Source organism: Aquarana catesbeiana, linkage group LG11 (genome assembly GCF_042186555.1).
Source record: "Aquarana catesbeiana isolate 2022-GZ linkage group LG11, ASM4218655v1, whole genome shotgun sequence".
Lineage (NCBI taxonomy): Eukaryota > Metazoa > Chordata > Amphibia > Anura > Ranidae > Aquarana > Aquarana catesbeiana.
Window position 1 is genome coordinate 47809001 of NC_133334.1, and position 15546 is coordinate 47824546.

Below are 15546 nucleotides of genomic sequence, written 5' to 3' on the forward strand. Positions count from 1 at the left end.
GGGGATATGGAGAGAAGGGAGGGTTATGGAGATAAGGAGGGGATATGGAGAGAAGGGAGGGTTATGGAGATAAGGAGGGGATATGGAGAGAAGGGAGGGTTATGGAGATAAGGAGGGGATATGGAGAGAAGGGAGGGTTATGGAGAGAAGGGAGGGTTATGGAGATAGGGAGGGATTACGGCGATACAGACAGGTTATTGAGACAGAGGGTAGTTATGGAGGTAAGGACAGGTTATGGAGATAAGGGGAGGTTATGGAGATAAGGAAGTGAGTATAGGGATAGGGAGGGTTTATGTAGATAAGGACAGGTTTTGGCGATAAGTAGGGGTTTTGGAGATAAGGAGGTATTATGGAGATAAGGGGGGACTATGGAGGTAAGGAAGGGTTATGAAGATTAAGCGATGATTTTTAGTATTTGGGGTTAGGCAGAAAAAGAGGTGTTTGCTTCTGCCCCCCACCCATCCCCTAACACCGGGAGCAACTGTGTTACACTCCTTCTTCCCCTCCTCTCTGCATAGAACTGACACAAATGCTCGGCCAAGGCAGGTTCTTTTATCTATGGTGGTGCCATCTGCCAGAGGGTGGTTGGATCGTGTCAGTGCATCCAATTACCCTCTTATGTCTGTGGGCTCCTCCAGACTAATCCTATGATCTGCCGTAAATTACATTGCTATAACCGATGAGTGGCCGAGAGTAAAAACAGCTCACTGCTCATGGTTCTTGGAATTCAGTGTTGTCATCATCAGCCTAGGAGCAGTGAGAAGAAAGCAGCTGATCTATCACTGAGATCTCCCAATCCCCAGATAATCAGGACAAGAGATACATAGAGGGACTGCACTGAGGGCTCCATGGGCTTGGCTCTAAAAACGATGGCGGGCCTTTTCCCACCTCTGATCTGGTTTAGAAGGTACGACTCTCCATCATAGAGGTCAATGCTTTCCTTATAAAAGTGGAACTAAAGGCTCACATTAACTATACTGAATCCTTATGCTGCTAGCCTTAGTAGATGGACAGAAAGGAATATTGTATTTACTTGTTTTAAACGTTTTTTTTTTGTTTTTTTTCATTTCTTCAGTTGCTTTCTGGTTTCTGGTCTAGTCCAAAATGATGTCATGCTTCCCAGCAGTCCTCATAGGAATGTTTTTTTTTTTTCTTTCATCTGGAGGAGGGGAGGAGGGTCTTTCTCAGCTAAGCACATCCTCTTGCCTGCATGCCTGAGCTAAGGGCAAATGATTCATGTAGCATTTACTTCCTGGAATCCATCTACATTTAGCTCAGGTATGCAGGCTTCAATGGTTTCTCAACAAAATAAAGCACGGAGACATGGATGGATGGGTGAGTTTGCTTTGAATATCATAAGGAATTAAATAGCGTTTTTAGTTTGTGGTGCTCAGATACAGTGTAGTTCTGCTTTAATGGTTTGCTCCTAGCAGAATCTCTTAGAGGATTGACCCTTTCAGGGATGTGGGGAGCGGAGCAGTTGTAATAGGCGCAGGCAGTTTGCAGGGGGGTTTATGGCACCAGTTTCTTGGCATCCACTTTCTCAATATATACATTTTTGGTAGGAAAGTGGTATCAGGGTTAGGATATTAACCACTTGACCTCCTGAAGGTTTACCCTCCTTCCTGACCAGGCCATTTTTGGGATACGACACTGCGTTACTTTAACCACTTACCTACTGGGCACTTAAACCCTCTTCCTGCCCAAGCCAATTTTCAGCTTTCAGCGCTGTCACACTGAATGACAATTACGCGGTCATGCTACGCTGTACCCATAAGAAATTTTTATTGATTTTTTTCACACAAATTTTTTGGGTGGTATTTGATCACCTCTGCAATTTTTATTTTTTGCTAAACAAGTAATTTTTCTCCTTCACTGATAAGGCAGCACAGATGGGCACTGATAGGTGGCACTGGTGGGCACTGATCAGGAGACACTGATGAGGCTGCACTGATAGGTGGCACTGATGATGAGACACTGATTGACAGCAGTGATGGGCACTGATAGGTGACACTGGTGGGCACTGCTTAGCAGCGGTGGGTGTCCGTGTGCAGGACCGATGTCCCGTTTACACAAGCTGGTAATCGGCTGTTTTTTTTCTCCTCACGCTGTCAGTTGATCACATGGTAAAGGGCCAGGATCGGCCCCTTACTCCTATCTGTGATCAGCCGAGTCTCAGTCTCATTACCTATACAGATCTCCCCTGTGAGGCAATGCCGCTGATCTGCTCTCCTGTCAATGTGAGGCGGGAAGAGGCGATAAACGGTATCTCCTTGTTTTACACGTGATCAGCTGTGATTCGACATAGCTGATCACATGGGTAAAGAGCCCTGCGGGAGCGTGATTGCGGCGAGGCTGTGGGACATCATATGACGTCGACCCAGAACTAAAGAGCATCCCGCCCGCCGTCATTTATGTATACGGCGGGTGAGAGGCAGTTAAAGCGTTGCCTAAGTAGATTTGTAAATACCATCGTTTGTTGCCATTCCAGGAGTGTGCGCAATTTTAAAGTGTGACATGTTAGATATCTATTTACTCGGTGTAACATCGCCTTTCATATTATGCAAAAAATTTGGGGTATATATTGTGGGTTTTTTTAATATATTTTTTGTCATTAAAGTGTATTTTTTCCAAAAAAATTGTGTTTGAAAAACCGCAGTGCAAATACCGTGTGACATAAAATACCGGATCGCCATTTTATTCCTTAGGGTTGCTGCTAAATATATATTTATATAGATAGATATCGATCCAGCTATCTAGATATTTATATCTAGATCGATATATATATAGATAGATATAAATATCTATCTATTTATATCTATATATATAGATATATATATCTATAGATATATAGATATATATATCTTTATATATATACATATATATCTATATATGTATCTAGATAGATAGATAGATAGATAGATAGATAGATAGATAGATAGATAGATAGATAGATAGATAGATAGATATCAGTATATATATAGATATATATCTATATATACTGTTTGGATGTTATATGTAATTTTAACGCAAAAAATACTGATATTATCTTGTAAAAAAAAAGTGCCAGAAGAGGCCTGGTCTTCAAGTGGTTATATATTATACTTTCATATCAGTCCTTGTCCTCTAGGAGCTTACAATCTAAGGTCCCCATCTCACATCCATACTAGAGCCAATGAACCTACAAGTGTGTCTTTGGAGTGTAGGAGGAAACCCACACAATCACAGAAAGAACATACAAACTCCATGCAGGTAATGTCCTGGTTGAAATTCAAACCAACAACCCCAGTGCTACAAGACAGCACTGCTAACCACTAAGCCCCTGTGCCGCCCCAATAAATTCCATCTTCCTTGTTCTGACCAACCATAGTCTGTCCTGAGAGCATTGTGTGCATTGTACCGTAGCCTGGCAATTTATGCTCTGCAAATTAAATTCAATTTATGGTGCTGAGATGCCTCTTTACAAGTGTTCTGCCATGGCAAGCCGAATATGGGCTCTGTATCTTGTTATAATTGGTTGCTGAGTGCCATTGTTTATTACCATGGAATGATGTGACACCTATATATCACACCGGGCGAACGGACCGCGAAACGCTCGTGCACCGCGATATGTCTACCCTGTCATTTGCTGACAGTTGCAATGGAATTAAATGCAAATTGTATGCAAATGAGGAGAGGACAAATTTATCATCTACTTATCTAAACGAGAAAAATCTCTTTCTGTGACACGGGCGCTTTGGGAAATAAGAAAAACAATTTAAAGAAAAAAAAAAAATGTTTTTTTTTTTTTTTTTTTTTTTACTCAGATGCATTAAAATCACGTTTGATGTTTTATTTCTATTAAGCCGCAGTGGAGACATTTTATGTGTTTAAAGGGAAGCTGACAACAAAGAAGCAGCAGAACGGCCAATGCTGACATGCTTTGAAAATGTATCTAAATGTTATATATTGCAGCTTGCCAGTCTTTAGATAAAAGCGGCACACAGTCTTTAGATGTGGTGGCTGCATTCGTTTTATTTTTTAGGCTTTTTTCCCTTTATTTTTACCTGGTTATCCTGGTTATCCTGCCAGTAATACTTCTCTAGAAAGTACAGGCCAGCAACTCGACAGCTTCTCCATAATAATGATAATCAAAAATATTTATTTGAGCATTACAGTAAAAACATCCAAACATGCTGATGCGTTTCGGCCTTAGGCCTTCATCAAAAGCATAAAAATATGACATTAACTCCTTCCCGACGAGCGTACGCAGATGTGCGTAATCGGCTTTCGGGGGTTATACCGGGATGATGCCCGCAGCTGCAGGCATTATCCCGGTACCATTTTGTAGAGCGGGCGATCGGCTATCCAAGTATAACAACCGATGCGGCTAAAAGCCAATCGGCTGTTATACCGGAGGAGCGGCAGGAGACGTCCCCCCCTCCTGCCGCCTCCCGCCACTCTTACCGAGGTGTAAAGAGTACCTGTCACCACCTATTACTGTCACAAGGGATGTTTACATTCCTTGTGACAGCAATAAAAAGTGATCAAAAAAAGTTTTTTTTTTTTATTAAACACAATTTATAAATATAAAAATAAATAAAATAAATAAGAAAAACATTTTTTTAAAGCACCCCCGTCCCCACGAGCTCGCGCAGCAAAGAAAACGCATACGGAAGTCGCGCCCGCATATGTAAACGGTGTTCAAATCACACATGTGAGGTATCGCCGCAATCGTCAGAGTGAGAGCAATAATTCCAGCACTAGACCTCCTCTGTAACTCTAACCTGGTAACCATAAAAAAAATTTAAATCATCGCCTATGGAGATTTTTAGGTACCGTAGTTTGTCGCCATTCCACGAGTGCGTGCAATTATAAAGCGTGACATGTTTGCTATCTATTTACTCGGCGTAACATCATCTTGCACATTATCCAAAAAAATTGGGCTAATTTTACTGTTTGGTTTTTTTAAAACTCATGAAAGTGTCCCTTTTCCCAAAAAGTTGCGTTTAAAACACCGCTGCACAAATACCGTGCGATAAAAAATATTGCAACAATCACCATTCTATTCTCTAGATTCTCTGCTAAAAAAAATATATATAATGTTTGGGGGCTCTAAGTAATTTTCTAGCAAAAAATACGGATTTTAACTTGTAAACACCAAATGTCAAAAATAGGCTTAGTCATGAAAGAGTTAAAAACAAGTGTGTGTGTGTGTGTGTGTGTGTGTGTGTGTATATATATATATATATATATATATAAGGGAAGCAGCCCTTGCGAAGTATGAAGGGCATAAATCACTTAATTAAAAAATCAACCCATTAATTGCTTAATACTTCTCGTCCTAGATGTCAATGCTCACTCATCGTATTGTATCTATAGAGGAGCAGCATTGTCACCCTAGGAAGGACTACAAATACCTCCCCCCCCCCCCCCTCTTCTCCATAACATAGAAAGAAGGGGTAATTATTATAAAAGGAATCAATGGCATTCATAGCAAGATGAGGAGGGAGACTCTAAGGAAGCTGCTGAGTTCAAGAAACCTAATTATATCCATTCACTTGGGGTGTATTTATAAATTATTTGCATAATAATTCGCCCCCAGGGGAAGTGTATGTACATCCATTCTGTGCTAATAGGGCAAAAAATAAATGTTATTGGGGTATTTCCTGTGCTGGTTAAATGTTTTTCATTGATTTAAGCAGGAAAATGCCACATTTAGCCACCAGATGGCGCAAAGTATCATAAGCAATTTTTATATTACTTAGCACCATCTAGCCGCCAAATGTGGTATTTCCCATTATAGATAAATGAAAAACATTCGACCGGCACAGGAAATACCCCAATAACATTTATTTTTTGCCCTATTTCCACCAAATGAATGTACACGCACTTTTACTGGGTAAACTGCTATGTAATTGTTTTATAAACACTCCCCTTAATGTTTAGGTGTAAGGATTCAAAGTAGAGGGATGGGGATCTGTAGCTGGGATGGAGATAGCTGGGAACAGTGCAGCACAGGAAAGTCATTATGTGAAATGATTTCTGGCAGGATCAACAGGTGTTCTGTGCACTTATCGAACAGATATAACAAAACATTTCAATGCTATATTTAGCAGACAAAAAGAGACCAAATAAGAGACATTCATTTTTATGGTCTGCATACCCTTTAAAGTCCAACTCTTCCGGCAGCCAGTTGCAAAGAATGGAGCTCACATCTACTGTATGTAATGTCACATAGTGAGCCCAGGCTTCACGGGGTGTGTCCATAGCTCAGGGGGTGTGTCCATAGCTCAGGGGGTGTGTCCATAGCTCAGGGGGGGTCCATAGCTCAGGGGGTGTGTCCATGACAGTCTGTGCTCCCAGAAAGGGGGTTGGATGGCACTGGGTGTCATTCAGATCAGAAGTGGCCATGTTTTGTACAAACTGCTGGTCCTATAATAATAGTGATGTGAACACTGAGTGAGGAGACCTGAAGAGAAGCGCCAGAGCATCCTCACTGCCTGTCAAATGTCTCTGAAAAACGATCCACAGCAGATCACTTTTCAGAGGCATGGCAAGGTCAAGCAAGGACCTGCCTGGTTTGATATGAATTGAATGGAATGTTAAGGTTTATCCTCCTATGACATTGTTTTGGGCTAACCTTACACTATACAACCTGATTGTACAATCTCCTTTAGATTCATTCATTCAGGACACAGGCAGAGCGGCAGTCTGCCAATGTAAACAAGGCAATCACCGTTCTGTCAGTAGGGAAGACATTGATCCTGTGTCTCTGCAAAGCAGGAACACGCATCTTTGCCTTCCCCTAGTACAAGCACCTCCCCCCCACAGTGACAAAGCACAGGCTAGGCACACAGTTAACCCTTTGATCGCCCCTGATGTTAACCCCTTCCCAGCCAGTGTCATTAGTACAGTGACAGTGCTTATTTTGTTTAGCACTGATCACTCTATTAGTGTCACTGTCAACTGTCAAAAGTGTCTGTTAGCATCAGAATGTCCTCCGCAATATCGCAGTCTCACTATAAGTCACTGATCACCACCATTACTAGTAAAAAATGTTTTAAAATAAATAAAAATGCAATAAAAATATCCCATAGTTTGGAAGCGCTCTAACTTTTGAGCAGATCAATATATGCTTATTGGGATTTTTTTTTTACCAAATATATGTAGCAGAATGGATATTGGAATAAATTGATGAAGAAATCCAATTTTTCCATTTTTTTTTATTGGATGTGTTTTATAGCAGAAAGTAAAAAATTGTGTTTTTTTTTTTAATTGTCGGTCGTTCTTTGTTTATAGTACAAAAAATAAAAACTGCAGAGGTGACCAAATACCACCAAAAGAAAGCTCTATTTGTAGGGAAAAAAAGGACATACATTTTGTTTGGGTGCAGTGTTGTACGACCGCGTAATTGTCAGTTAACCTCTCCCCCCCCCCACGCTACAGCCGAAAGACGGCTAAAACGCGGTCCTAAATTGCCGGGGTCCATGTACGTCCTCCCTTGCATGTGCTGCCTGCGTGTCCCCTGTGAAAAATTAGAATTTTTACATTTTTTTATATGTTTTATAGCAGAAAGTAAAAAATATTGTTTTTTTTTTTTCAAAATTGTTGCAAAAAAACCCCAAAAAACACAGAGGTGATCAAATACCACCAAAAGAAAGCTCTATTTGTGGGGAAAGAAGGACATGGATGTAATTTGTGTACAGTGTTGCACGACCGCGCAATTGTCAGTAAGGCCGCTTTCACACTCGCTTTACAGGCGTTTAGCGCCTGCAAAGCGCCTCTCCTGTCACTCCAATGTGAAAGCACGAGAGGTTTCCCACTGGGGCGGTGCGCTTGCGGGATGTTATAAAAAGTCCTGCAAGCAGCATCTTTGGGGCGCTTTAGAAGTGCTGTATACACCGCTCCTAAAGCACCCCTGCCCATTGAAATGAATGGCCAGCGATGCCGAAGCACCTGCAAATCGCTTCGGCAGCGGTGCTATACGGGTGTAATTAACCCCTTCTTTGGTTGCTAGCAGGGGTTAAAAGCGCCCCGCTATCGGCTGAAAAGCACCGCTAAAACGGCAGTAAAGCGCCACTAAAACTAGCCCCAGTGTGAAAGTGCCCTTAAAGTAACGCAGTGCCGTATTGCAAAAAATTGTTTGTGTGTGTGGCATATGAACTGACCTATGCCTATCAGAAGAGATCGATTGGAAAATAAACTGATCATTTTTCAAAGCATGTATGGTCACTGTTAAGTACATGGGCAGAATGTCAGGAGACATTTTGCCGGTACAAAAAATACCGGCTGGCATTTGGCCTGTGTGTATGTCAGTCTGTCCGACAGAAGCCATTCAGCTGACTTCTGTCAAACGTGCATGCAGCTGTCAGACTCCCGATCAGCGCTGTCAGCCAATGGCAGAGATCGGTGATCGAAGTGCTCTGGCGGGGGGTGGGGGGGGATGGGGTCGTCCCCCTGTCAGAACATAACAGCTCAGTGGGGGGAGATCACCGAACCTACATCACATCATTAGTACAGTCGCTCCCGAACAGAGCTGTCAGGTTTTTTTTCGTGCAACTCACGGGGTTCGCGCGAAAAAAAACTGTAGTGTGTATGCTCACAACACACAATGCAATCTGACATACAATCTCTTTACAATCGACTTTAGACCTTCTAAAACTATGTAATATGAGGAGCTACCTAAACCACCCCATCCATCTCTATACAATCAGGCGGGCCCTTGCACTACAATCTGGAAATTGTACAATCAGATTGTAACATGTGTGGTGATCAGATCTAGTCTCAGGCTATCAATACCAGAATTGATAGCCGATCACTTTTCTGTTAACCCTTTCACTACCTGGAAGAGAGAAGTGAGCATTTATCCAACCAATTACCCCCCCCCCAGACAGAGCTTGGCTGCTCTCTGAAACCGAACGCCGTCCAGATTGTGCTGCTGTCAGACACTTGCTTCCATGTATTTTTAATGAGCAGAGATGCGCAGCGGAGGGGAAGGGAGCTTATTAATTTTAGTAGAGGGAGGCAGCGGGGTGAGGCGGAGGCCTGGGCTCCACGCAGATGGAATCCAGCGAGGATGAGGCCAGCTGGCTGGAGAACCAGTGGGAGAAATGGTAGGACTGGGAGGACTGGGAGGACTGGGAGGGTCCCCATTGTCCCTGAACTGCAGAGGACGGGCCCTCCAAGGCACCGCTTTTATATCATGTATTCTCTTCTATATAGACCTGTGTTGGCTGTGCAGGCCTCCTTCCTGAAGTGTTGTATTGTACCATGTATTGTGTATGGGGGTTCTTCAGGGGGGTGCAGGCAGGCCCGGTATGGGGGGGCTTTCTGGAACTTGTAGTTCTTCTGCAGCTGAGCTGTGTATTTTGTAAAGAGCAAGCACAATCAATCCTTATCTTGTAGATATTACTGAACCGAAATACAATTAGTGCATGATGGTTGTGGTTGGTTGGTATAGTGATCTGTTGCTATGGGTTACTACGCCTTATTTATTGTTTTTTTTTTGCCATACAAGGCCTTGAGTGATGTCATCATTGTATACATTATTAGCATATAGGGTTTTGCATATAGTTTATGGATTTAAGGATTATACCTTTTTTTATAAAACATATCTTATTTTTTAATAACATTGGCAACTATTCCCATTCGGACTAAAATACTATTCAGGTTTTTCAAAATACTATTCAGGTTTATATGTATACCGTATATGTATAATGGTAATCTAATGCCATAAAATAATGTTAATTTAATGTCATATAATGGTAATCTAATTTCATATAACGGTGACATAATGGTAATATAATGTCATATAATAATGGTAGTATAATGGTAAAAAAAATAACTATTCAGGTATAAAAGTATAATAGTAATAATGGTATTATAATGGTAAAATAAACTATTCAGGTATATATGAATTTTAGTAATAATAACGATAAGAGTGATATAATTATAATATAATGATACTATAATGGTAATAATGGTAATACAATGGTAATGATAACATAATGGTAATACAGTGTAATGTACTAATGGTAATATAATGGTAGTATAATGGTAAAAAAAAACTATTCAGGTATATATGAATAATAGTAATAATAGTGGTGATATTAATATAATAACAGTAATATAATGATACTATAATGGTAATAATGGTAATATAATGGTAATGATAACATAATGGTAATACAATGTAGTGTACTAATGGTAATATGGTAATATGATGGTAGTAAAATGGTAATTATGGTAATATCATGACAATTACAATGGTAACATATTGGTAATAAACGTTAAATAAAAGTAATAATGATAATATTATATACTGTACACAAATTTTATATATATATATATATATATATATATATATATATATATATATATATATAGTATATGCAAGTATAATGGTAAATACCATTCTGCCTTAGGTGTATACCCTATATATCCTTATATATACTGCTGTATATAAGGTTCTCTGGAGGGGAGGGGTTAAGCCTTTTTTTTTCCTGAAAGAGATTTTTATTTTGATCCTATGGGCTCATTAAAGGCTCGATGAGCTCCTTAAAGTCCTATCATTGAACGATTATCTCTTGTAGGGGACTAATTACTGGCACTTTGGCTTATTAAACAGTATAACTGAGTACTATGGCAAAGTGGAAAGTACACAGTGCCAACCAATCAGAACTGATGTTTCATTGTTCTGACTTCTGTAAATTGAGATCTGTTTGGTAGAGGTCACTGCGTTTTGTGTCGCGGCCCTTATCACAATACTGAGGACGTGAAAAAAATTCCCCCAGGTCATTGCAGGCCTGAAGGATGCACTTTGTCAGCAAAAGTGACGCGGCGTACACGCAGGATGTATATAAAAATATGGAGCCTGCTCTTCTGCAGATGATCAGTGGAAAGAGAAATCAATAGGAGAATAGCATTGATTAATCTTACCGGTTTGCAATGTGCAGTAACCCATAGCAACCAATTGTCTTCCATTGTTCTAATTGCTGTACACTGATAAATGCTGAAATCAGGTTGCTATGGGTTACTGTACACAGTTCTTCCTTCAATATTTGAATCCATTATGCCATTATATTTAATCATGGAGCTGATATTTTTGGATTTCCTTGAACATTCTATTATAATTGTTTATTGAATGTCATGCAGAACTCCTACTGTTGTGGATCAGGGGTCTCCAAACTCCTTCTAAACAAAGGGCCAGTTTACTATCTCTTAGACTTTAGGGGGGCAGACTGTGGTCAGATGGGGTAGAAAATGTCCCAGACTCAGTGATCAATGGGAGTAAGAAAATTACAAAATTCCTGTGACCTGTAGGATAAGGAAGAGTGCAACATCATCGGTGTCAGTGAAAGGAATGGTGTCTCATTGTTGGTGTCAGTGAAAGGAATGGTGTCTCATTGTTGGTGTCAGTGAAAGGAATGGTGTCTCATTGTTGGTGTCAGTGAAAGGAATGGTGTCTCATTGTTGGCATCAGTAAAAGAAATGGTGTCTTGTTGTTGGTGTCAGTGAAAGAAATAGTGTCTTGTTGTTGGTGTCAGTAAAAGGAATGGTGTCTTATTGTTGGTGTCAGTGAAAGGAATGGTGTCTCATTGTTGGTGTCAGTGAATGAAATGGTGTCTTGTTGTTGGTGTCAGTAAAAGGAACGGTGTCTTATTGTTGGTGTCAGTGAAAGGCATGGTGTCTCATTGTCATAGCCCCCAACTCTACCTGATTTTGAGGGACTGTCCCTGATTTGGATCAATGTCCCTCTGTCCCTCATTCCTCCTCATTTGTCCCTCATTTTGGTCTGATCTATATAGTTGTATATAAAATGCATTATTTATCCTTCAAAAAGTGTTTTCCAGGGCTAAATCTTTCACCCACTTTCTAAATTGTTGCAACTGTAAATTTCAAAAGCCAATATAAAGGAATAGTAGTGGCAAAAAAGTACTTGTGGGTTTAACTAATAATTTTTTAGTACAATCCCCTTTTAAGGGGGTGTGGCAGGGGGCGTGTCCTATGCCTACATACATTTGCTAATAGGTGTCCCTCATTCCCATTATAAAAAGTTGAGAGGTATGGTTTGTTGGTGTCAGTGGGAGGAAAAGTGCCACATATGAGGAGGAGAAATAGTACCCCAAGAGCCAGATAAAAGCAAGCGCCGCAGTTTGGAGACCACTGTTGTTGGTGATTACATAAGGCCTCATTCTCCTTGGCACTGTCAAACATGTATTATGTTCATCCAGAGGACATTTCTAAATGCACATAAATGCATATAATGTTTATTTTTCAATGATGCCATCCACACTGTGCTTTGACCTGCGTATAGGTCTGGTCACTTTTGCTGGGTTTAGAGAGAATAGAATTCTTTGTGTCCAGGATCCAATTAGATCCCTGGCACCCAACGTGTGGCTTGGGTGGCACATGCAGCCCATTGGCACTTTTTGTGCCCCCCTGTAGGCACTCATCTGTGTTTCCCTATTGCCCTGTTATAGCAGTTATTTCTAGCAGTCTCATGTAATATGTCTCTATGACTGTCTCCTGAAGCATGTCTACATTCTGCAGCAACTCCTACAGCATGTTCATAATCGTAGAGTCTCCTGCACCATGTCCACAGTCTCTGATCATCTGGTGTATTATATCTACAATCTCTGACTATCTCTTGTATCATGTCTGCTGTTTCAGCCAATCTCTTGTGTCATATCTGCAGTATCTGACAATCTCTTGTATCATGTCTGCAGTCTCTGACCATCTCTTGTATCCTGTCTGCAGTCTCTGATCATCTCTTGTATCATGTCTGCAGTCTCTGAGCATCTCTTGTATCATGTCTGCAGTCTCTGACCATCTCTTGTATCATGTCTGCAGTCTCTGACTATCTCTGTTATCATGTCTGCAGTCTCTGACTATCTCTGTTATCATGTCTGCAGTCTCTGACCATCTCTTGTATCATGTCTGCAGTCTCTGACTATCTCTGTTATCATGTCTGCAGTCTTTGATCATCTCTTGTATCATGTCTGCAGTCTCTGACCATCTCTTGTATCATGTCTGCAGTCTCTGACCATCTCTTGTCTCCTGTCTGCAGTCTCTGACCATCTCTTGTATCATGTCTACAGTCTCTGACCATCTCTTATGTCCTGTCTGCAGTCTCTGAAAATCTCTAGTATCCTGTCTGCAGTCTCTGAAAATCTCTAGTATCATGTCTGCAGTCTCTCTGTAGGTCCCCCCCCCCCAATCCATACCAGGCCCTTTGAGTTTGGTATGGATCTTGAGGGGGAACCCCACGCCAAAATTTAAAAAAATGGTGCGGGGTCCCCCCCCAAGATTATACCAGACCCTTCGGTCTGGTAGGGGTTTCCCCCGGTTCTTTCTTCCTCCACTTCTTCTCCCTCTGCTTCTGCTCCCTCCACTTCTGCTCCCTCCGCTTCTTCTCCCTCCGCTTCTTCTCCCTCCGATTCTGCTCCCTCCACTTCTGCTCCCTCCGCTTCTGCTCCCTCCACTTCTGCTCCCTCCGCTTCTTCTCCCTCCGCTTCTGCTCCCTCCGCTTCTTCTCCCTCCGCTTCTTCTCCCTCTGCTTCTGCTCCCTCCGCTTCTTCTCAATCCGCTTCTTCTCCCTCCGATTCTGCTCCCTCCGCTTCTGCTCCCTCCGCTTCTGCTCCCTCCGCTTCTGCTCCCTCCGCTTCTTCTCCCTCCGCTTCTTCTCCCTCCGCTTCTGCTCCCTCCGCTTCTTCTCCCTCCGCTTTTGCTCCCTCCCGTTCTTCTCCTTCCGCTTCTTCTTTTCTGCTTATTTTTCTCCATCCACCTATGACTTCTTCCTCTGCTGACCCGATCTTCCTCCCACCGTTATGTCAGGTCCGGTGTCTGCCATTTCTTATATAGCCATCCGGGGGACGTCACACGGAGACCCCGCCCCCTTGTATGGCCATGCCCCATGGCTATATGAGAAATGGCAGACACCGGACCTGACATAACGGCGGGAGGCAGTGTCGGAGGAAGACCGGGTCGGCAGAGGAAGAAGTCATAGGTGTAGGGAGAAGAAGCGGAGGGAGGGACTCAAAGGGCCTGGTATGGATCTGGGGTGACTCCACGCCGTTCTTTATTTTTTTTAGTGTGGAATTTTCTCCTTAAGATCCTCAGAGCACAAGTCGCATGCCACTAGTCGGATCAGTTAAGATGATGATCTGACTTGGATGCGACTTACATTCAAATCAATGGGCTGAAATTGTGCCCAAGCCGCATGAAAGCAGTACAAGGAGAATTTTCAAAGTCGGACTGACACAAGTCGGACCAGTTAAGATGACTCTCATTGATTTTGACATGTCATGCAAATTATGCTCTGGAAGTTGGAGCGCATGTTGGATCAGTGTGAATAAGACCCAATAGTACTCTTATTGTAAAGGTTTACCTAATATATTGCGCTATTTCAGAGGTTTATCTAATGAGCCCTATTACAGAAAATGTAGACCCAACCCTCCTTATTATAACAGGTAACCCAGGAATTATAGATGATTGCTTAGTACATCTTATTACTTTCCATAATATTAGAGCACTTATTATAAATGATGAGCTAGGAGCTCCTTTTATTGGAACAACGTTACTAAAACTCCGTGTTCCTGTAAATCTTTATACTGTGCCCATCACTGCTGCAAATGTCATCCTCCCTATTAAAGCTTCTTCATCACCTGAAAATAAAAGCTCCCAGCTAAAGAAACCTCTCAGGTTTAGGTCACAGCAACAGCGGCAGTGAAGTGCTGGTAAAAATAGGCAGTTGATCCGCGTTTTTACAGCCCCCTTGGCCCCCCAGCGTGGCCCAAGCGAGTTATTTAAAGTGAATTTAAAACATGAAGCTAGGCTTTAAAGCTCAACTTCTGTCAAAACTTTATATTTTAGTTTGGGTAGACATGGTAAAGGTTGGAACCCTAAAGTGGTTGTAAACCTCAGACATCAAATACGAACAAAGCATATCCCTCTATAGTGTGTATTTGTCTCAATCCAGAGCACTAAGTATCATTTCTGTCTGCTGCCTAGAGCACTAAGTATCATTTCTGTCTGCTGCCTAGTTCCTCCAGTCCTGACAAGTTTTCCAGACACCAGGCCTGGGACAAGGGGTGGGCAGAAGGGGTGGGCAGGAGGGGTGGCTGCCCTGGGCACCGTGGTATCATGTAAGGGGGGGGGGAGCAACAAGAAGATGGGGGGGGGGGATTTGTGTTGAAAGGGGGATTTGGGGGGCGGCAGGAGGTAAGTATTGTTCTAGGAGGCAAAATTGGAGGGGGGGATGAGTGCTAAGAGTGGTGATTTAGGGGTATTTGTGTTGGGAGATGGGATGGGGGGAGAGAAGATTTGTGCTAGGAGGGGGGATTTGGGTAGAATTTGTGCTGGGAAGAGGAAATGTGAAGTGTGTGTGTGTGTGGGGGGGGGGGGATATGTGTACTAGAAGAGGACATTTTGGGGGTAGAGGATTTGTGATATGGAGGGTGATTTTTTTTTTTTTGAGGGGGAATTTAGGGGATTGGGGGGGGGCAAACATTTGTGCTGAGAGGGGGGATTTCAGCAGGGGGGGGGGCAAATTGGTACTTTGAG

General features: G+C 42.2%; 1 protein-coding gene across 3 annotated transcripts in view; it reads left to right on the top strand.

Annotated features, from left to right (window-relative positions):
* MAPK8IP1 (mitogen-activated protein kinase 8 interacting protein 1) overlaps positions 1 to 15546 on the top strand; it is a 156983-nt gene that overhangs the window by 41804 nt on the left and 99633 nt on the right. Inside the window, exon 1 of one of the 3 annotated variants that reach the window (XM_073604263.1) lies at positions 8956 to 9095. The exons of the other annotated variants lie outside the window; for them this stretch is intronic. Within the exon in view, the coding sequence (XP_073460364.1) occupies positions 9043 to 9095 (53 nt within the window). The 5' untranslated portion in view covers positions 8956 to 9042. Of the gene's footprint in view, positions 1 to 8955; positions 9096 to 15546 lie in introns of those variants that run through there. 3 annotated transcript variants of the gene reach the window in all.